At 34.6% G+C, this 23440-nt stretch overlaps 4 protein-coding genes across 4 annotated transcripts in view; 2 read left to right on the top strand and 2 right to left on the bottom strand.

The window, feature by feature from the left end:
* Positions 1–459: 459 nt before the first annotated feature.
* Positions 460–3176, bottom strand: LOC306865074 (charged multivesicular body protein 4b-like). Its single transcript, XM_079409439.1, has 5 exons — positions 2783–3176; positions 1584–1761; positions 1223–1331; positions 947–1073; positions 460–849 (listed from the first exon to the last, which is right to left on the bottom strand). The coding sequence occupies exons 1-5, from the start codon at positions 2997–2999 to the stop codon at positions 788–790; spliced, it is 693 nt and encodes a 230-aa protein (XP_079265565.1). The 5' UTR covers positions 3000–3176; the 3' UTR covers positions 460–787.
* A 3378-nt stretch (positions 3177–6554) lies between these two features.
* zfand1 (zinc finger, AN1-type domain 1) lies at positions 6555–10459 on the top strand. Its single transcript, XM_079408948.1, has 8 exons — positions 6555–6620; positions 6803–6845; positions 7206–7245; positions 7449–7573; positions 7776–7867; positions 9465–9586; positions 9672–9827; positions 10081–10459. The coding sequence occupies exons 1-8, from the start codon at positions 6566–6568 to the stop codon at positions 10255–10257; spliced, it is 810 nt and encodes a 269-aa protein (XP_079265074.1). The 5' UTR covers positions 6555–6565; the 3' UTR covers positions 10258–10459.
* A 6339-nt stretch (positions 10460–16798) lies between these two features.
* Positions 16799–18100, top strand: LOC306864657 (uncharacterized protein; the record flags this gene model as incomplete). The annotated part of the gene is made up of 2 exons (XM_079408795.1): positions 16799–16964; positions 17913–18100. 2 exons carry the CDS (start codon positions 16799–16801, stop codon positions 18098–18100), a joined length of 354 nt encoding a protein of 117 aa, XP_079264921.1.
* A 1729-nt stretch (positions 18101–19829) lies between these two features.
* The window catches only part of LOC306865012 (uncharacterized protein), a gene marked incomplete at its 5' end in the record, with an annotated part of 87776 nt that continues 84165 nt past the window's right edge, over positions 19830–23440 (bottom strand). Inside the window, one exon of the mRNA XM_079409340.1 lies at positions 19830–20608. Within this exon, the coding sequence (XP_079265466.1) occupies positions 20562–20608 (47 nt within the window). The 3' untranslated portion in view covers positions 19830–20561. The remainder of the gene's footprint in view (positions 20609–23440) is intronic.

Below are 23440 nucleotides of genomic sequence, written 5' to 3'. Positions count from 1 at the left end.
AACCCAGATATTTAAATGAATATTGATATCGTTTAATGTAATTGCAAATTAAATAGGTTCTAAATTATTTTAGAGTTTTATCAGCTGAATCGTGGCTAAACGGAAAAGGTGCAGATTACAATAAACACTCGTATTAATAAAAACAAAAACATTAATAATAAAAAGTTCTTAGAAACATGATTCAAATGAACCGATTCGAAACGAGTCAGACTTCACATCACCAACTGGAGGGGTGCGAGCACGCGCTCAAAGCGAGTTCACGATGCCATCTAGCGGACATGAGGGTTCAGACAAGCTCTTCGCTTTTCCAAAAACACGGTACCATGGTTACTTATAGTTATTTATTTATATATATATATATATATATATATATATATATATATATATTTTATGTAATTGTGTGTCAAAACCAAGACTTTACAACATTGTAAATACACTCTTAAATCATGCACTTGATATGCAAGTATTCAATATGAAACTTTATTTTTTTTTCCGAAATCCCGATTCAACATTTACATTTAATTAAAATTACATTTTAATCTGTATTTACATTTAATTAAAACATCCTTCACTTGTTACTATGTACACCAAGTTGCCAGCAGTAATCCTTCATCTTAAAAGATCAATATATATAATAATTACTTTGAATCCAATTACAAATGTTCACCTTAATTTCTCTACTTTTTCTTTTTTTTACAAAAAAGCTCTTATGATTTGACAAATTCGTAGATGTAGAGAAAGACTGCAAGTTAACTAAAAGTAGAAAGAAGTGTGTGTGTACTGCTGCTTATGAAGCCCAGGCAGCCAACCTCTTCATGTCATGCTCATCCTCCACTCTCTTCTTTGAGGCTGAAAGAGTGAAATAACAGACACTTAGATGAAGCAGTGACTGTATAAAATGTCTTGTCTTATGCTGGATTTTATGTGTGGGTGTCTATATACTTACTTGCACGGTGGCTTGGTCTTGTGCTGGGTAGTTTGGTGGTTGGTACACTTGGTAACCTGGTCATATTCTTCATACTTTCTTCTAATTCTTCCTGTTCCAACTCCGCCAGCTCTGCCAACAATTCATCCTTTAAAAAAAAAATTTAATGACCACAAATCACTTCATTAATCATGCTGCTATAAATAACCAGAAACATTCAAAAAGCTACAAGAACCCTCATAAACTTTACATGATGTGGGGGCAATTAATTATTCTTTTTTAATTTATAACCCCTACCTCATCAAACTCATCCCCTAAAGGTTTTGAAATGGCATCACTGATCTCTTGAGCTACTTCCTGTTGCTCTGTAATGTCCTGCATAAGAGAGTCAATCTTATCCAGATCTCTGAAAGCGAGAGACACAATGATTTAGGATCTGATGAGATTTGCACACAACGAGAAACAGTAGTTTAATCCACTGCTAAATTTGAATATTTACAAAATTTTGTTTACATTATTGTATGCAATAGTCAGTCATTATAAAAAATTATAAAAATCACTACAGAATTTTCTAGTATTGATCAATCAAATCAAGATTCCTGAGAGCTGTGTAATAAGTGATGATGGCTGGAAAAACAAAAGCAATGACGACACGCACATGGTCTGGTGAACCCCTTTGATGGCTTTAGCTGCGTAACCCATGTTCTTCAGAACCTCAGTGTTCGTAGTGGCATTCTCAAGGGCTTCTCGCTGGAATTCAATAGTGGACAGGGTCCCGTCAATCTGCGTCAGCTGCTGTTCAAAACGTTTCTTCCTCTTAAGAGCCTGAAGTGCAGCTATAAAAAAACATGTTGGGATCTAATGTTGTTGCATCTTAATCGTCATCATCATACATTCCACAGCAAAAGTAAAATATTATAATTAAATGATTTTATATCTTCATGAATGAGATTAATGGCATTTTTAAAAGATTTTTTAAAGTCGTTCTCTTTCACTACTGAGGGAAACTAAAGAAACTGAATCAACATAGCTTGTGAACAAGACAAGTCAGACATCGTTTTTGGAATAGATTTTTCACAAAAATTAAGTTTACTTTAGTCAATTCGGCTAAATCAAAAGAAAAAAAAATGCATGAAAGAAAAGACAGAATGCTCACAGAAATCCATTTAAGACATGCCTTTTAAATGAATGCTCATCCATGGCATCTGGGTGTAAACTACATGCTTGTGTAAATGCACAAAAGGACCAGTGTAAACGAGGTGTGTCCAGATGAACTACAAGTTTTTTCTGTGCAACAGGGCGTCACTCCACATAAACAAAAGCATGTTTCTCTGACATGTTTCAGTGGGGTGTTGTTGTTACACTTTCCAGATGTAAATTATGAGACTTTCAAAAGCACATTATATAACAGACAGCTTGTTTTTAATCATTTACAGCTGATTATAAAAAGTGTAATAAAATGCCTTTGAGAATTTTAACCATTATTTGTGCTGTATACAATTTTTGTTAAACTATAATGTTTAAAACTATCAGTTTTAAGAGTCAAAAAACATTTTGGTAAATGTTTAAATTATTTTATTTAATAAATCTTTACACAAATAATGACTGTCCCACAGTTCTTGTTTCATTTCCACCACAACAACTTTGTACCCGTTTTATTTCATTACTTCAAAAGTTTAACAGCAGTCAAAAGGATAAAACACACAACTCTCCTATGATGCTTTATGTTGTAAATTAAACAAACGATAATAAATAAATAAACCTTACCTAATCTGAAAATTGTATTTTGAGAGTGGCATACTAAAAAGTCCACATGGCTATAAAGAGTTCAGAAGCAGAAAGACGCATTCTACATACCTCTCTTGTTTTTGGTGCCATTCTTCTTGGCTATCATGATCTCCTGCTCGATTCTGGTCTCCAGGTATTCCTGTTTTTTGGTTAGCATGGCCTCTGTCTCTCTCAGTCTGTTGATGGCCTCTTGAGGTGCTGGACTAGACCGGGACCGATGCTTAGATCTAGAACTGGGCCTGGAGCTGGATGAGCTAACTTTAAACATTTTTGAAATTTTACTCATTTTGAAGGTAATGCTTTTAGCTCTAATTAAAGCTCCAACTGATTTCAAATACAGGATCGCGAGAGAAAGCTGCAAATCTTGACAGTCTACTCTTCAGATTCAATTCCAAACACCTACACAGTCCAACCCTTCTCTTCCTGAAATTCAACACCTGTGAGCAGGTAAATTGCTCCACGTGAACGACACGCCCATTGAAATGCATAATAGCGTCACACAATGGGCGTGTCAAATGCTCTCACTGGTCAGGTACGACGGGTCTAGATACCAATTTCTTTATTCTAGATATTTATTATATATTTTTGATTCTATGAATTTTAAAGTTTAAAATGCAAATAGTATTTGCATTTTAAAAGTATCCAAATATTGTTCATTGTCCACAGGTGTAGTCGAAAACATCATTCCTTCTGTGTTTGTCCGTAGCAGTGACGTGACGTCAATCAAATCATAATCATTACAGTATACTTTATGTAGTAAGTATACAAATATCAGTGTACTAGTAGTATACTTGGAAGTAGTGTACTTGGACTAAATTGGCCCACTTTAGTATATAAAAGTATACTTTAAGTATAACAGTAGTAAACTTTAACTTTAACACAACTAGTTTACATCAAAGTTTTTAACTTGGGCTGCAACTATACTAAACATAGGTATACTGACAGCTTACTAATTAAATACTTGTAGTAGAATTTTTAGTACACTTTGAAGTATAGTCTCAGTAAACTACTAGTTTAGTAGTTTTATACTGAATACTCGTAAGTGAACTTTACATCATACTTTAAGTATACTACTACGTCCCTATTTAGATACTAATTTGTATATATTTTGTTGTATGAATATCTGAACATACAAAACATCAAAAGAAAGAACCAGTATCTGCTTGTAAACAAAAACATTTTATTCTAGCTTCATGCATTCCTTTTTTAAACACTTGTGTGGGTAAGTTTCATAAGAAATAAACACTATTTTGAACAAAAAGCTGAAAAAAGACTATGATTCAGAATGATAATTAAAACGTAGATAGTCAATCAACACCCAAAAGCTTGACAGTCATTATTGCCGCTTCATTGGTGACATTTTATTCCATAACCTTACACAGTTTTGATGCTGTTTTATGTCTGATGATCGTGTCAAATTTCATGAGGAAGCATCTGTTGTTTCGGTTTCTTCTTCACTATTTGGGAATTCTGTAAAGATGTGTACTAGCACCCCCGACCATATATCAATGGAAACATGGATTCTAGGAGCACAAGTACAGCTCAAATATATTTAGATTTTTTCTAAGTGAAGTATACTTAAATGTCATTTTAAGTATATATCTGAGAAGTACATAAAGCCCATTTCTGAGAAGTACATGAAAAGTAGACTAAAAGTATACTTTCCTATTTTAGCTTAAAAGAAGCATAATAGGACACTTGAATAAACTTCTTTTTCGTAAAGGGTAATAATGGAGATGGAATGTAAACGTACAATTTACATCATTCAACAATCTGCCTAAATCTCCTATGACAACAGTGTTATCGTCGTGGCTGAGAAAAGAATGTTGCAGACGACAGGTAAATGTTGTTATCGCTATTTCCATGTTCGTGGAGTAAATATGTTTACATGGCTTTTTTAAAAATGCGGGTAGCTGGTGTTTCGTATGCATTTGGCCAATCAGCATACACTGTGTCACGGATGGTTCATATAAAACTGTTGTGGACCCTACTCTGAAGTAGAAGCTAATTTAGTTCCCCCAAACAGAGTTCCTAGAACTAAATACGTTCCTAGTTCCTGCGATTCAAACCCAGCAAAAACTGGGAACTTCCGCCAATAGTTCTAGCACCTTTATGGTGTTGACCCTGTGGGATTAATACTCATGCTACCATACTGAAAGGATGTCTGCCCTAGAAGCTGTGCATTACACGGAACCTGAACCTGTGGGCTAAAAATAGATCAACCCGATAGGACCTGAGAGCCTAGAGAACCAAACTTTTTATGAAATATTTATGACTGGAGACGGGGCAGAAACCCCACCCATTGATGATGTTGTGGTGCTACACTCTCACCCTTGAAGTGGCTCATTCTTAATATCCCAGGCTCCTTGGTGTCAGGATGTTTCTTTTCTTCACCATCTGGGCCAGAATGACAGACCTCAAATCAACCCTTGTGCCGGCCGGGTGACCGAGATTGTGTAAGGCATCCACAGCCGCAGGCTTTAAGAGGGACAGGGGCAGCCACACTGACATTTTCTTCTTCCGTCCTACAGCTAGAGCCTGGTTTGGGCTGTTAGACACCACTTGCTCCTGAACCCGGTCAGGGATGAACTGCTGGAATGGCACCAATTGTTTTTCAGCTGCCTGAAATCTATTGACAACAGTAGTAACTGCGTCACAGAACAGGCCAGATGACTATATTGGGATGTCCAGCACGAAGTCTGTAGTCACACTATGATGTCATACTGAGACTATGACAGATATGTAATTAATCATTTTGGCAGCTCGGTTTCAATAAAAGCTGTTTTTGGGCTGATGAGAATTTTTATTTTATTTTTTAAAGAGTACAACAACTTGTCAAAAGATCAAGGAAAATTTGACTGGGTTAATGGTATAATTAATGCATTCCAAACTAGGCACAAAACATGAATAAATAATAAGAAAAAATTAACTGAATGATCATCAGTATTAAGTTTTCAAAGTTTTAGTAAACACGTCTTGAGATTACCACCTTGGTTGAGACCAAGAATGTATAATTTGATCCTGATGTAATTTAGGAATAACAAAAGTACTGGTCTGTATGCTAATGAAGCTCATGAAGCACTGTCTGAGATGAATCTCATGCTATAATTAATCAAAACGTGGTGTAATTGTGAAAGTTCATGAGAGAATGAGAGCTGTTTGATTTGTGATTAAATGATTCTTTTGAATGAGATTATTTTAATGAATCAGTTGATCAGTTCACAAGAAAAGGTTTGAATGATTCATTCACAAATCAGGATGATCCAGTTTAAGTTTAACTCACAGATTCAATGGCAACTCACTGGTATCTCAAATTCTAATGGTTAGTAATCTTCTAGTAATTAGATAGCTCTCTAATTCAAATCTTTCTACTAAATCCAATTACAACAGGTAATACTGGGTATTCATAGCTAATTTGGCTTGCCATAAAGGCTATTAATGTCTGAAGTGTTTTCAATGGCTCTGATAATTTTGACCATAAATATGTTTATATGATTTTGACTACATAAATAGGCCTAAGTTAATTTTGTGACGCGTCAATCGACTATATGATGCCATTATAGATATCTAAATGGTGTTTTAACTAGTTAAATCCAATTTAGAGACATCTTGAATTGGATTTCTTTATAGTTCAATAATAATTGCAGACATCTCTAATAATCTTAATTACGATTCGTCAAAATACAATTGTAACTATATCAAATATTTATGAATAGTCAGACCACAGATTTACATAACAATTGTGCCTGCCATAAGTAAAGTATCTCCCAATAATATATCTCTGAGAGACAATTTTGAGATTTATTTTCAAAGAGACTTTTATGTTGAAATGATTGTGTGACGTCATTTAAAATGGCTGAACTAGATATTGGAAAACATTGTGAAATTGAATCTTGCAAACATAAAGGTACGTTCTTTAAAGTTTCCCATATAGAGTAATTTCTAGTAGAAATCACAATTTACAGTCTGAGTCTTTATTTATTCAAATAACCTTTGTAAACATGAGCTGTAACATCAGTGTGATGCGAGTCAGCAGCAAAAAATGAATATCGCTCGAATTATTTTAATAATTTTCATGTTTCAATGTAGACTTTCTGCCATTCGTATGCAGCAGCTGTTCTGGAGTGTTTTGGTAAGATTATCTGCCGTTGGCTTTGAAGAAACCCTACAATTATAATATAAACAGTTAATCTCAGATCTGTACTAGAATTTAATTAATCTGATTAATAACAAAGACAGGAAAATGACTGGTTATGGTGGACCTTTTTTGTCATAATGGCACCATGGCATATTTGGAGTGCCATAAAAAAACCATAATATTGATTAAATACCATTCTAGTACCTTGCAGTGGTAATTCCACAGAATATTTTGTGTTTTTATATAGTACATCTTGAATAAGGCATTCGATTAGAGATTTTCTTCACTTCATTTAATTCATTGCAATCATATTTTTTTTCTCATGTAACATTAAATCTCCTCTAATGGCTAAAGTTTGGAACACAGAAGCCGGGACTCCCACTCTTGTCCAGAGGTGAGTGAGAAACGGGTACTAAAAACCAAAAAGTTAAATTAATAATTAGTGCAATATACAGTGTTAAAACAATAACATATGCATATATATACACACAGATTATATAAATATAAATGCATAATGCGTATAAATGTGTGTGTGTTTATTTGACTAATTCCTGGGGTTTGAATGGCTATTACAGATTATTTTCTTAATTCTTTCAGGTGCTGGTGAAGAAAGAAATCGGGTCTGGGGGAAGCACAACATATCCATGTAGCTTTGAGGATTGCAAAGGGAAGGAGCTGCTCCCTGTCATCTGCCCACACTGTGAAAAACACTTCTGTCTCACGTATAAAACCTCTTACAATCATCATTTAATAGTCCTGCATTTCATACTTTGCATTTCTAACACTACTTAAGTGTCACCCTAATGCACAGAGAGACTATAGTGGAAAACCAATAGATAAAATCTCATTAAAATTGTTATTGGAAATATAGTCACAGCTAGTGTACTAGGTGTTGTGATCTCATCTGTTTTCCTCTGGTTTCAGACATCGGCATCAGGATGACCATAAGTGTGAGAAACTGGAGACTCCAAAGCCTCGCATGGCTGCAACACAGGAGCTGGTGCAGAAGATAGTGGGTCAGTTTTTTAGCAGTACCCTGCATAGGGATGGGTACCGAAACTCGGTATTAAATCGGTCTCGGGGCTAAATTATGAAAGACCGGAGTATCGATAAGCTCTGACGTTATCGGTACTTCTGTCGGTATTGGAGAAGTTAAGAAAACACACATACATTTATTGTTTCTCTCTTTCTCTCTCGCTCTCTCTCTCTCTCTCTCTATATATCTATATATATATATATATGTCGCCAGCTGTTTTTATGTGCAATAATATTCAAACATTTGTCTATGATGCATTTTTGCTATGCGCAATTCAGAAGCCAGATCGCGCTCACGCGGAGCTTCAGCACACGCAACATGAAAGTCCTGTTTAATTATGATAGAAGAGAGAACCAACTATTCAAACATCTGCTCACACTTTAGGCCTGTGGCTGTTATATTAAGCTAAGTATTTTTTTTTTTTTTTTTCGATTTTGGCTTCCAAGGATTATAGCCGCATTTCTTCTAGCACAACTCCCTTCCCTTCATAGCGGCGCGGATTCGTTCCTCCGAATCAAAACTTAACATCTGAATCAGCTCAATCAGTGATTGTTATAAAATGCCGTCTTTACTGTTGCTACATTGCAGGACATATTTGATAGTAAAACGTTGAAAGTACAATCTGCTGTTCCCCAGGCTGAAATTTGTGTGCGCGCGTGTGCCTGCGCGGCGGCGTGCTCCAAAACGGACAAGCACACTTTGAGCTTCGGGCGCGTCGAAATAACACACAAAAATATGCCAAAAAATACACACACAATGTGTCAAAATGGCCGGTTATGAGAGTCTTCACTTTTATGTTTTAAGTGGACGAGAACAGTTGGGAGAAAATCCGATGCGTGTCAGTATATTGTCTTAAAGTATCAGACTGGAGCTTGAGCCATCAATGTTAATCGAAGAACAAAATGCAAAGAGAAAATCACCCACAGCTCTTAATCTGAACAACGTTACAGCTTTAATAAGCATAAATCTATCAGTACATACAGTGAAAACTATGCAGTGCTCATTTACATTTGATTACTTTTGTAACTATTACTTACCTGAACATTAATATTAGTAGACCTTCATGGAAAAATGAAAGCACTGTTTATTTCATTTCGTTTGTGTGTTTGTTTTATTGTATTTGTCAGTTTGTTTTACTTTGTTTCTTTGTTCATGTTGTTACTGTATCTTATCTTATGTATATAAAACACTAAAAATACCTGCACACTGGTGCATTTACAAATTGATGAAGTGCAGGCATTTTTAGTGTTTTATATACATAAGATAAGATACTGTAAGAATATGAAAAAAGAAACAAAGTAAAACAAAAAGTACCGATAAGAATACCGTTAAAGTACCGGATCGATAAGCAGTATCGATAAGAGTAGTAATACCGTTAAAACCTTAACGATACCAATCCCTAACCCTGCAAAGCACACTGATTTGTCTTGGATTGAAGTTATTTGCATTTCTGTCATCTGCTGTTTGGTTTACACATTCTTGTCCACTAGAGGGCAGTAGTGTCTAATCGTGAATAGTTTGTGATGCCAAATAATCATTAGAAAGCCTAAAAATAATCTCCACAATACTTCCAACAGAGTCAAAGAAGAATGCACCACCAAGGAAAGGCAGAAAAGGTGCAAAAAATGCTGCAACCGCTGCAAAAGTTGCTCTGATGAAGCTTAAAATGCATGCGTCAGGAGATAAAGGCCTGCCACAGGTATCAGTGCCAAACTTATATTACAAAGTACCTTCCTTCGCATTAATTTATGACAAATATTACATCAGAAATTCCTCCTCTGCAGACAGAACGGACGTATTTCCAGGTGTTTCTGCCAAAAGAAGCTAAAGACCCTAGTTTGCCCATGTTCTTCTGCTCTAAGTGGAGTGTTGGCAAAGTAGTGGACTTTGCTGCATCTCAGGCCAGTCTGAAAAACAACAACAACGTGCTCACAGCTAAGGTCAGCTATACAGCACAACATAAAACTTTGTTCTATAGGACAGTGCTCTCATCCCCTCTCTGTACATTTTGCATGTCTCCTTTGTCTGATGCACCCATTTCAAGTCTCGAATCAGGTGTGTTAAATTAAGAGACATGCAAGATTGTTGGAGGGCTCCAGGAATTTGGTTGGGGCCACTGTTTTAGGATTATGACTATGTAACAAATTGATTCCTTTATTATTTGGTGAAAACAATTCACTATGCTCTGCACAGAAACTGCGATTGTGTCACCCTGAGACCGGTGAAGCCTTTAAGATGGACGCTAGCCTCCAATCACTGCTCTCCAATACAGACTGCCCCCTGCACAACGGAGGCAACGTCATTCTGGAGTATCTGGATAATGAGAGCTCTGGACTGGATGACGTGACAGCCTATATATCGTCCTCCTAAAGAAAATCCCACAACCATTCAGCAGAGGTTTATAGTAAAATAGTTTGAGGAAAGTAGGAAACAAAGGGTGTCAGATTGGACAATGTCTATTTTAAATATATTCCGTACACGATTTGCTTATTTTTAATAAATGGGTCAATGGTATGATGCTTTTTCTTTTGTCCTGTTTATTCCTTTATTCAAAAATATATGAAAATCCTTGAATACACTTTTTCTGTGAATTAAAATTTGTCTTGATACTTAAAACAGGGGCATAAATATCGGGGCGCTGTGACTGTTCACAAAAAAGCAAAAATGCCTCAGAAAAAGAATGACATTCATGACTTCACTAAGTTGTTTGACAATCTTTTACTATTACTTCAGATCAGATAATCTGACGTTTTATGACATAGCAAGGTTAATGTTATGTGGCACAGCTCTTCAAAAACTTAATGATATTTAAGTAATTATATAAAGAATTATTATTATTATTTTAAATGATTATCATGTGTACAGTTTATGTAAGGAAAACCTATTTTCTTTTTACTTCAAATCCTAAATTCTAGGAAAGAATGGTACATTATGTACTTATGTATTCTTCTCTCACCATTTGAAGCCATTAAGCAGGATTTGACACATTGATGCATCCCATTATTGCCTCAAATGTCTGAAGGCAGTCAAAGACAGATGTTTCCTTTGTGAATTTACTTTGTGGAAAAGGTTTTTTCACATACTGAAATACTATATATACTGCATTATGCAATATAATGCATTCTGAATGTTAATATGTGAATTAAACATGACGATAAAGATCTGTTTTAATCTACTTTGACTGAGCAACAGAACATCAGAATCTTGCATCAGATAATTTGACATTTTCCATTATCTCCGGACTTCATTTGATAACATCACAAATGCAACTTTCCAAGTTATAGATTATTATATTAGATACATGATTTTAAAGTTTTGAATAAATTGTTTTAGTTGTTAAATAGCTTTTAGTCACATAAAGTGAATATTTAGAATATGTGATAAAACTTTTACTTTTATATTTTCTGTTTCACTTATTCGGAAGATTAGGAACCTCTCCTTTTTTCAGACCTTTTCTTGCTCTTGATTGGCTGTTGAAGGTCATTTTACTGAAGTTTGATTAATAATCTGTAAATAAAGGGGCATAGTGACAAAAGAAACCAATTCAAATACACATACATGACTAACCTGTAACCCGTAGTGAGTCTGCGCTTTATTAATAGTTAAAAAAGACACATGTCTAATATTGATTGCCTTATTTTCGTGCAATATCAAGATCAAGGGCAATAATGTCCACTGAAGGAACTGCTGAAGGTCTCTGGTTTGAAAGGATGAGTAAGAAATAAAGAGCTGTCTTTAATGCAACATTCAATGGGAAATATCTGATTTGTGACGAAACAAGAATCATCAGTATCGGCAGAAACAAAGATGATGAACACGGGTGCTGCTGAGGAGAAGAACACAGATGCTGTTTTTTTAGTTTAAGAGAAGCTTTTACAATGTGACTATTATTATGCAAAAGTATGTCTCTTGTGGAAGGCTTGTCAACAGCATTAAATGGAAAGTACATTACAATGTAACTTTTGGAGGTGTCGAACCTGTCCCTTGACTTTTTAGTCATGAAAAAAGTAGCGTCTATTTTTATAATAACAATTTAAGTAATCTGAAGAGAAAAAACTAAAATCTTTGGACCCTCCATCTGGTACAACTGTGACATTTAGAGTTATTCTTTAAATGATCAAGATCAAGGTCTAACAATTCTGCGGGACAGCAAGTCAAAATAAGTAATTAATGATATAAATATTTAGAAAAGAATGCTTGTCCAAAAGTTATAAGTAGTGCTGTCAAACGATTAATCGCGATTAATCACATCCAAAATAAACGTTTTTGTTTACATAATATATATGTGTGTACTGTGTATATTTATTATGTATATATAAATACACACACAAACACAAAAATATTTACATGTATATGTTTATATTCATATAATTTACATGATATATAAATATATTTAATTTACAAACAACATATTTTTCTGAAATATATACATGCATGTGTGTGTATTTATATATAAATAATAAATATACACAGTACACATACATATATTATGAAAAGAAAACATTTATTTTGGTGCGATAAATCGTTTGACAGCACTAGTTATAAGCTTGTTTTTCTAAAATACAAAAGGTTGTGGAAACTCAAAATCAAAAGTTTTTTTTTAAAGTAATATTTTTCATAAATGTTACTTTTTTTCATATTTAAATATGTCATTGATGTTAAATTAATGTTTGAGTGACATAACCAGTGTTGGGGAAAGTTACTTTTAAAAGCAATGCATTACAATATTGCGTACAATAATACTCCCTAAAAAAGTAACTAATTACGTTACTTAGCTACTTTTTATGGAAAGTAATGTGTTACGTTACTTTTGCATTACTTTTGCGTTACTTTTTAAAATTTTAGCAGGGCTTGATTGTTTTTAATGCAAAAAGTTTTAATTATAGCAAATGTAAAAGCCCTTTCACACCAAAAAGTGCAATGAATAAACCTCAGGCTGAAGGAAAAGTAAATTCACGTCTGTAAAGTAGAACGCAGGAGAAGAAGGTTCAACACTCTTCAGCAATAAAAAATAAAACAATGAAGCACAATTGTTAGTTTATCTAAAGTCATTTTTGCTTATTAGTATGGTTGAACTGGATCATCAAAGGTCAGCAGCAAAGACATTGGTTAATAAAATGGGATTAGATACATTTGTGTTGTTTAACATATTTAATTATTGCAGGTTTGCGTCATATTCTGAGTTTGCATTTCACTGTTTTAATTCATTTTGATGAATACTAAATCTGTTTTTTGCGAGTGGGATAAATTAATGCACATTCACATTTAATCTAGAACTACAGTAACAGCATGTTCACACAGCGCACTGTCAGTCAATAAATGGGAAAAAAGTAACTGACATTACTTAAATAAAAAGAATTGTAATGCGTTACTTTACTAGTTACTTGAAAAAAGTAATATTATTACATAACTCGCAACTATACTTGTAATGCGTTACCCCCAACACTGGACATAATAATGAGTTGAATATAAAATAATGGATTATAAATTATGGCTAGTCACTTTTATATGGGAATTATGGGAGTAATGTACAGGGCAAACTCAAAACTTAGATTTTGTAAATTCAAGTGATTTTATTTAAGAGTAAATGGGGCTGGTTACACAGGCCAAGCAATTGGCATGCAACTTACTTAATATGCCATACATCTACTTTTGCAATGACTATTAATATTGCACAAATCCTACTGCTGTCTCCACAGTAATCAAGAATGAGTCAGAATAAATATAGTTGCCTTACTTATGAAAGATTGTTTAAGTTAAAAGTTGAAAGTTGTAAAAAAAAAAAGAATCTGGTTTGTGCCTAAAATGCATTGCTGAGCTGCATAATGATGCTGTCCTTCGCAATAATTGTCTCTGAAAGTCATGCCTGCTCACACATACTTACACACCCACATTGGTTAGATGCACGTAATTGCTCATTGAACAGTTTGTGAGGATGGCTGCTAGTGTGGACTTTAGCACAGAGTTGATCAATGCTTGTATCAACCCACTCTCTGTGTAGGCTAAGATTTATACTGCAAACATCCCCAAAACAGCACGGGGTGAATGGGGAATGATTGAAGCTGCTGTCTCTTGGTGGTGAAACCTCTTAATAAATCTGTCAAACATGCAGTCTCAATGAAATCCACACAGTTACGTAAAAAAAAGTTAATTCAACCGATTTATTTAGTTTAGGAATACGATTAGATGTAAATAATCTAATGAAGAGGGTTTGTTTAGGGATTGACATGTTCCATAACCTAAAATTAAAATTGTGTTAAGATAAATCCTTGTTTGTTCTGGATATTTAAAAGTTTCACTTACGATTGTAACGTTTAAAACTAACTTCATATACAAGCATGAAATTACAAAACTGATAGATAATAGCACATAATGTCCTAGCAGAAAATGACCAGTAACTTTTCTGTTTTCTTTTTTAAATAGTTTTTTTTTTTTCTCATAGTGCATGGATTCTTTAAATTCTTCCAAATGCTAGTGGAGTAACAATGTTGTATACATGTACTAAAGTTCATTAAATGGGTCATCAGGGGGCCATGCCAAAAAAGGCAAAATGCAGATGGTGTAATGCAAATAATTAGAAGATTCATGATGTTAATAGGTAATTATATTGATACCAACATAAGTACCTCTGGCTGCTCAAACTTGATTGGCTGTTAGGATGTTAGCACAAAAGAGAATGCACACCACTTTTTTTTTTAGTTATACACCACACCATATAGTACTGTTGCACAAATTTGACAAAATTTGTTGTGTACAAACATGCACAAAATATAATAAAAAATATAAAGTACAACATTATATACATGCATTAGTCATAATAATTAGTCATAACATGTAAATCTCAATCTCGGTTATATGCAATTTGCAATGTTACAACAACTACAGTACAATCATCTATGAATACCACCCCCCAAACCCATTTCACATGCTTTTATAGTTTTAGCATAAACAGATAAAACTTACTTTGATTTGACCATAGCTGCAAAGCATGCTGGGTAACAAGCTGAATGTCACAATGCTGAATAAAATCAGGGGAAACACACACACACCAGCATCTTCAATGCTTGAGCTCGCAATGACAGGTTATTGGAACAGCAGTAACAGCAAAGCCTGGACATCTTATTATCTCATCTCTTGCATCTCATTGGATGGATATTCTAGAAGAGAGGGTTTTTTGTGGTGCTTCTGTTTGGACTGGGGACATCTCATATTTGTAATATCATTATGGAAATAAATGCTGATGGATTTAAGTCTTATTTGCTGCATGTGTGACGGTGGGGCTGTTCTATCCTCATTATCAGACCTATACTCACTGTTAGCTGCTCCTGGAAAATAGAGCAGAACCACATACACTCATTCCTGACCAATATTTTATTTTATTTTAAAGTTGTAACACAAGTGACAATAACCACAAATTGTGAAAAACATACACGCACAAATATCACTTTAGACACTGCACCACTCTTAACCAAGAAGAAAATAAAAGGCAGACTTAAATATGATGATATTAATTTGGCTAGACCTGTGGAGTTCTGGAAGGAGTGATGAGACAAAACTGGAACTTTTTGGACTAATGGATCAGCGGCATTTCTGGTGCAAAAAGACAAGTCTTATGAGAAGAAGAGCACCATCATTATGATCAAACATAGAGATGGAACAATTTTGTTACGATGGTGCAGAGACCGAAGCTGATGATCACTGGACTGTTCAGCAGGGCATCTTTCCCAAAGCATCCCCCTTTTCCCCAGCAAGCCTACTGAGTTTTAAATTATGGGAGGCACTTCCAGTTTAGGGATCTTCCATTTAAAAAGACTGAGACAAATCATTTCAAATCATAAGTTTGCTTTACAAATAATACTTATCCACCAGATTTGACTGATTGATCTGTAATATTTCCTTCATATTGAATTTTCAGACATCACTAGTGGCCTGTAGATTAAAATGACATTTGGTGGCATTTAAAAGCATGACAGCAACGTGTATTAATAAACTTTGTGTAATAGTTTACTAATGCTTTGGTTGTCTTCATTTCAACAATTCAACCAAAGCATCAAAGTCCAACTGTTTAAATTAATAGTTTGCTTATAAATGTATTTTCTCAGCCTCTGCTGTAGCTCTCAAATTCAAATTCGCATTGAACCTGTGGGAATTGATGTGGTGTTTCTTAAAGAAGTTAATGTGTGTGTGTCAGAGACCCACTGATAAAGTGCGTCAGGGTGTGTCTGATTCACAAATGGATGAGCTCTCTCTCATCGCTCTTTCACCGTGATGGGTCCAAATCAGCGGATCAAAGGACTGAAGATGCTGATGGGGGATGAGAGGAGGAGGAGGAGAGGAGGAGTGGTGGGAGGTGTCTGTGTAAGGAGGGACATCCTGCAAGATTGACGTGATCTAATCCATTTTGTGACAGACTCCATAGGATATATAAGCACAGCATCTTAACATTCCTGAATTACTTGGACTGAAGAAGAGACTGACCCAAGAAGCACCTGTTACTGAAGAGCATACGTCCAAAGACACATGTAAGTCAAAAAACTCTTACTGATTTATTCTGTAGAGGTAGATATTCAATTAATTTGTGTAAAGTGAATTTCTCAGCAGCGATTGTTCAATTAAGCAAAAAATATTTGAAAATAATGAATTTTTTGATTACTTTTTGTGAGGAAAGTTTTGATTACAAATGCAAAATATGTGCAGTTTCTACCTGATTTGATGAAATTACTTTCATTGGTGTAATAGTTGAGTTACATTTTTCTTTCTTATTGTTTGTATTTATTTATTTGGATTTCATCAAGTACATTTTAAGAGTCAACTCATGTAGAAATTGCATCTTTTGTGCACTAGAAATTTGAAAATGATATTATATGATATACTCTGTATATTATATACAGTGCCCTGTATCAGACTCAGCATGCTGCCCACCGCCTTCACTCAGCCGGTGACTAAGTGCCTGAATGGCTCGCGCTTGGGAACGGTGGCGTTCCTGCTGCTGCTAATTCTGTCTGCCACTGAGACTTCTGCACACGGTACCACAGTCGAGCACGATCTTCATATTGTCCACAACGTCGATAACAGAAGTAAGGTTTTTCATTGTAATGAATTTGATTTATCATTGTAATTTACTTAATCAAGAGAATGTAGAACAGCTGTCAGACGTCCATGCATTTAAAAATATTCTTAATAGCCTACATTATTCAGATATTCTTATGAAGGTATTCGTAATGCATTAAAATGCTAATGTAGTCAGTTATCTTTTCATTGTAATCACTGTCATTTCATAGGCTACATTAACACAACTGTTAGGCTATGTAAAATAAAATCTTGTCAAATTAACAGAAATGATCTGACACTAACAGTAGTTTATTAACCGATGTAAAGTTAATAAACCAACGTGCTTGAATTTCTTAAATATGCTTTGAAGGTTGGATGGTAAAGCAAAAGGCCATATAATGACTTCACTAACAAAGCTGTTAACACAAATCATCAGGCGAATTAGTTACTTATAACATATTTTACTGTAAAAATAGGCCATTGAATAAACTGAGTAAATGATGTCTAAAATAATGTAAAGTTACCAGTTAACAGTTTTACTGTTGTGTTTTACTCTTTTTTTGTGCACTTGATTCTTACTTTCAGTTGTTAACCTGATGTAGCCAGGTTGATTTGTTCATATTATTCTTGTTATTATTTACTTAAAAATAAACTTTAATAAAATGTACTTTATAATACATTCTAGCACTAATAACGTGAAATATGATTTTGTTCTTTAGTTTTAACACATCTGTTTTAATGCATTTTATAACTGTGCATTAAGAGAACTTATAAAACTGATTATAAGACCTAATGAATCAAATAAGGCATTATAGAGAGGCTTCATAGGATCTTTCTAGTTGTTTACCTTATTAAAGTAATAGTAAAACTCAAATTAGATTCATGATTTGCCAACAAACAGACCAAAAGTATTTGTGCACATATACCAAATATGCACTTTAATCTTAACATTTGTCTTGACCTCTCCCAATCAGGTCCAGAGATTGACCCGTTCTGGTATGTGGGGCGCGGTGTGAGACCTATCGGGCGGTTTGGGAAGAGACAGAGTGGAGGTGGTCTGCAGCCAGTGGTCAAATCTCTGGAGCTCCTGTTGAACACTCTCAGGAATAAGGAGAGCTTGAGGAGTGTGCTGGCACAGGAGGAATCAGATTGGTTACCGTGAGATCCGCGACCTGCTGCTGTAATATTTAGGTGTATTAGTGTTTATAATTAAATCAGTTTTCTCATTCTTTCCCTGGCTGTGTGTCCCTCAATATTCATTTCAAATAAACTGACTGGCAAGTGAAAATATCTGTACATATTACAAATGCAATCTATATTAATAAATAAATCAACAAATGTATGTATGTTTTCCTCTTATTAGTGGTTTATTGTAATGGATTATGCAAACTACTGCTCCACAATTAAATGACAATAAAATTGTTCAAATATAATCTACCAAAGAACACAAACATCTCAGAGTCTCTTCAGGAATGCAAACTTTATTCATATTTATTTGAACACTGCTTGTGTCAGAACAAATTTGGCACATGAGAATTCATTGGCTTTTTTCTTTTTGCTACAGAGTATTTTCTTTTGACACTTTTATGGTGAAAATACACAGAGGACGTTCTGAAAAGAGGCAGGCTAGTGCCCTTGCGGTCACAACAAACCCAAAATACACTTATATCTGTCTCTGGTCTTTTTGTACTTCATATGTAAATATGCATTCGATTTTTTCAAATAGAAAAAATACATGACACATTTTCAATGTCTTGACTGTGCTTTTCATGGGACTTTTTACATCTATTAGAAACGCGATACATGCTTTTATACACAAACATTTCCATAGACAACAACAAGGAGCAGGACCCGTTTGAGAGCGTGAAAGTTGAACAGCTATTAGAGTGGAATGGGGAAGACATGGGGATGATTATGGGATGGGTATGGGGGGGGGGCAATTGTATATTTCATCCCAGTTTATTCTCTATATTGGCTCAAAAACGGACATTCCTTTGAATATATATTAAGCTAACTAAAATATAATTCAGGCTTTTGTAATTTCTGTTAGCTAAAAGTGTGATTTTGTGTCTGAACACACATTGCGCAGCACAGACGTAATCTTAGTCACTCTCTAAGACAATATGATGCAGTACTTGATGTCACAGCTGTAATTCTGCACAAAGAGGTGGAGATCCCTGCTTAATAAAATGCTCAAAATGAGGACAACTCAATTATTCTTGTCAGATTTCTAATGGATGCTCACAGCTCACAGTTGCTCTTAAAATCGTCCCCAATGTCAAAATTAGCATCATGTGATTTGCAATGTGGTACAGTTTTCCATGGCAACTAGCACAACAAAAAGGAAAATTATTTAAGAAAAAAAAAGTCCTGGTAGAAAATGACCAGTATGTTTTCCATTATGTTTACAAACATTTCCTTCAACCTTAAAATGCAACACAATGCAATGTGTATTTCAAAATATAAGTGGTACATAATTTTTTACTGAAATATTACAGATTGTTTTAAATAGAATTTAGATATAGACTGAATGTCCAAAATTAGTATTTTAAGTCTGTACATCCAGGTGGATATCTAGATGGACTGTAATACTAAAGCAGTGCTCTGAGAAAAACAACTGGGTGTTTCAGATTAATAAAAGACGTTAATTAATAAAAGAAGAATTAGAAGTCAACAAAGGCCACAACCCAAATTACCAGAGTGATTCATACTGAAATGACAGTGATTTGATGTTCATATTGAAGAGGTCATCGGAAATCTAAGGCTGATTAGAAGACAAGTATGAATACACAGGAGGTTACGATCCATGCAAACACACTCACAAACTCATTATATGGCAAGGTGGTCGAGTGCTTTTCAATGGCACTTGACTTTTTTTTTTTTTTTTTTTTAGAGACTAAATCATGAAATTCACAGTTATTTTATATGCAGTTTTGAGTACAGCGCATTAAAGAAAACTCCAAAAATGACCATTGGAAAAAGAATCCTGAGATATTTGCGACACATATGAGAATAACAGAAACATGACAATGCAAATACAACAGGTCCTGCAGGTATTTTGTGTTTACTTTCACATAGACATTTCATACATTTAAATTTTTTACCGAATGTGCTCCAGTTTTGCAATCAAAAAAAAAAAAAAAAGATCACATTGGTCATCCCAGTCACATTGCCGACATACAGCATACAAATTCAAACATGTACAACACTCAGTAAAACATTAGAAAAAGAGAATGAGGTGATGTCCTAGATTGTTAACATTTACCACTGTCCATCTATCTTACACATACAGTAATTACATGAGTTTAAATCTACAATTATAACCCTCTGTGATGGTTCATTGCAGGAGTTTAGTCTCCATTAAGGCAGAGAGAGAGAGAGAGAGAATAGGGTCCCCTGGTTACTGGAGGTGATGAGCTCCAGGGTTTGGTAGAGTCCTAGGGGTCAGAAGTGAGATCAACCCTATATGGGCTGTGATCAGGCTTAGGGTCGACAAGTAGCATTAGGGCTGATCAAATTGGAGGACCGGAAGTTGGATCAAGGCACTGGTGTGGAACAGCCTGATGGTCCTAGCATTCACTGCAGAGCAATATTGAGCCATACAGCTTATCTGCGGCTTCTTGTCACAGCCTCATAGATCTCATCTGTGGCTCGGATTTGACTTCGTTTTCTGTGTGGAAGGAATTCAAACTCTTAGAAAACGTGCTTTTACTTTTTTTGTTCTTTTTTTTTTTGGAAATCCATTTTCATAATGAAATTTAACATCCAGAAGTGTTTAACGCTTAGCTCTTTTAGCTATGCACAGAGATTTACCTGTGCATGATGCAATTTAACATGAATTGATTATCTTGAATAAAATGCTCTTTTTAAAATGTCATAGACAATAGGAGGATCAGTTCACACAAAAATGAAAATTCTTTCATCAGTAACACTTATAAGATACAATAAGATACAATAATTCTATAGTTAGCACGAAAAAAAATAAAAATAAAACAATAATAATGTTAATGTAATGTCAATTTGTACATACATTTATAATGTTTATAAAGACATTTATTATGTAACATTTATAATGTTACAAAAATGTTATATATCAAATGATCTTCTGAACTTTCTATTTATCAGAGAATCTTGAGAAAAATTATTAATAGTTTCCACAAAAACATTAAGCAGCACAAATGATTTCAATGTTTCTTGAGCAGCAAATCAGCGTATTAGAATGATTTCTGAAGGATCATGAGACACTTAAGACTGGAGTAATGGCTGCTGAAAATACAGCTTTGCCATGACAGGAATAAACTATTTTAAAATAGAGAATGTGTCGGTTACGTACGTAACCCTTGTTCCCTGATGGAGGGAACGGAGACGTTATGTCGTGACGACATTAGGGGATTCACTAATGTCGTCACGACATAACTCCTGGTGACAGATAGGGAACTACTAATTTAAATGCTATTTCACAATATTACTGTTTTCATTGTATTTTTAATCAAATATGCAGCCTTGTTGAGTATGCAAGCTTTAATAATAGTTAATGCAGTATGAATGAACTAAGAACACACAATAGCATAGCTCTAAATTACCAGTAGAAAGACTTGACAAGATATATTAATTTAATTTAAAATATATAAAAAATGCAGTTTCATACAGACAATAGCTTGAATAGATCTTTTCTATGGTTTTTAAGTTTCTAACATAAAATTCATTGTGATATAAATTAAGGGGTTATAAAGTAAAAAATGTGAAGGTGACTGGTAAAATTTTATTTGGTGCAGTTTCATTTAATTTAATATTTTATGACATTATAAAAATACATTTTCACCTTTAAAAGTACATTTGAAAATAATGATTAAGTATTAGTCATATGGGACACTTTAACATTCTGCAAAACATCTTTTATGTTCCAAATAAAAAAAGTTATCCTGGTTTTGAATGACATTAGGGTGAGTAAATAAAAACAGATTGCTCCGTTTTTGGTGAACTATACCTTTAATGTCAACACATAACACACTGTCTAGCTTTCTAATGTATGGACATGAAATCTGCCCAACTGCACAAAAGAGTATTGAGAAAAAAGAGCTATCAAACAATGTTACAACATGCATCACTGACTAAAGAACCACTTCAGGCCTCAAACAAGCTGTTACCGTCTCCTTCTATTGGTAGATTTGTGTCGCAAACAGCTGAACTGGAATAAGTAAGTTTGTCCTTTGAAGCTGCAGCTAATGTGAAATAAAGAAATCAAGATGAATCATGGTCATTTCAATGGCCAGCCCTAAAGAGAAACCCTGTTAATTAGCAGGAAGATGAGGGAGGAAAAGAGATAATACTGCTGGCTGACTATGTTTTTTTCTAATGGACCCTCTTCTCTTTTCTTCTCCCAGTGTCTCTACATGGTGCATTAAGTCTTGCACCTTTTCACTGGTTGCTCATTCCACCTTTCTTTTCAAATCAAAATGTGTAATGTCATTTGGTGTGAAAACAGACCCCCCCCCCCAGCTTAACGACAGTGGAAGAAAAAAGGTGCTCTTTTCTCTGAACCACATTAAATTGTTGCCTCTGGTTGTTAGCAGGTTCAAACCACATGATCACACATACAGCACACAGGGTACTGCTCCTAAAGGGCATGTAGGACTTACGCATCTTTGCGTTTCTGAAAATTTCCATGGAAGGCATTGTAGCCTCTTTAGAGATATTTAAAGATAGTTCACATTAAACAATACTGGGAGGAGAATAACATTGTTTTTTCAAGACCATGATTCCTCAATCAGAGTTTGAGATTGTTGCTTTGACCTCAGACAAAATGTGACCCTGGACCACAAAATCAGTAGCACAGGTATATTTGTAGATATAGCAGTAAAACTTTACAATAAGGTGTCATTTGTTAACATTAGTTCATGTATTAACTAACATGAACAAACAATTAACAATGCATTTATTACAGTATTTATTCATATTTGTTAACGCTAGTTAACGAAAATACAATCATTCATTGTTAGTTCATGTTAGCTCACAGTACATTAACTAATGTTAACAAACAACTTGTGATTATGATAATGCATTAGTAAATGCTGAAATTAGCATTAACTAAGATTAATAAATGATGTAGAAGTACTGTTCATTTTTAGTTCATGTTAACTAATGTTGTTAACTAATGTTAACTAATGCTATTTTAAAGTGTTACCCAAGCGGCAACCTCCCCGTCTCTCTCTTGAAACCAACACGGAAGTGAGTTAAGGCCATTGCACACTGAGTCCGAATTTTTCGTCCGAAATTTTCGCACGTTGAAAAAGAAATACGACCTCACGTTTTGTCAATCACGTTTGCACACTGCCTCCGAAATTTTTGTCCGTCAAAAAAAAATTCGGATCGGGTTCGATTTTTTGCGTTTTTCGCATCCGTATAAAGCATTTTATGATGCTTTGAGAAGGTGTTTTGACAATTCAGAGCCACCGTACAAGTGAAAGCCAAAATGGTGTCAGACAAATGAATACACTTCGTC

The sequence above is a fragment of the Barbus barbus genome, assembly GCF_936440315.1.
Source record: "Barbus barbus genome assembly, chromosome: 46".
NCBI classification, from domain to species: Eukaryota; Metazoa; Chordata; class Actinopteri; order Cypriniformes; family Cyprinidae; genus Barbus; species Barbus barbus.
This window is presented reverse-complemented; position numbering and strand designations above follow the sequence as displayed.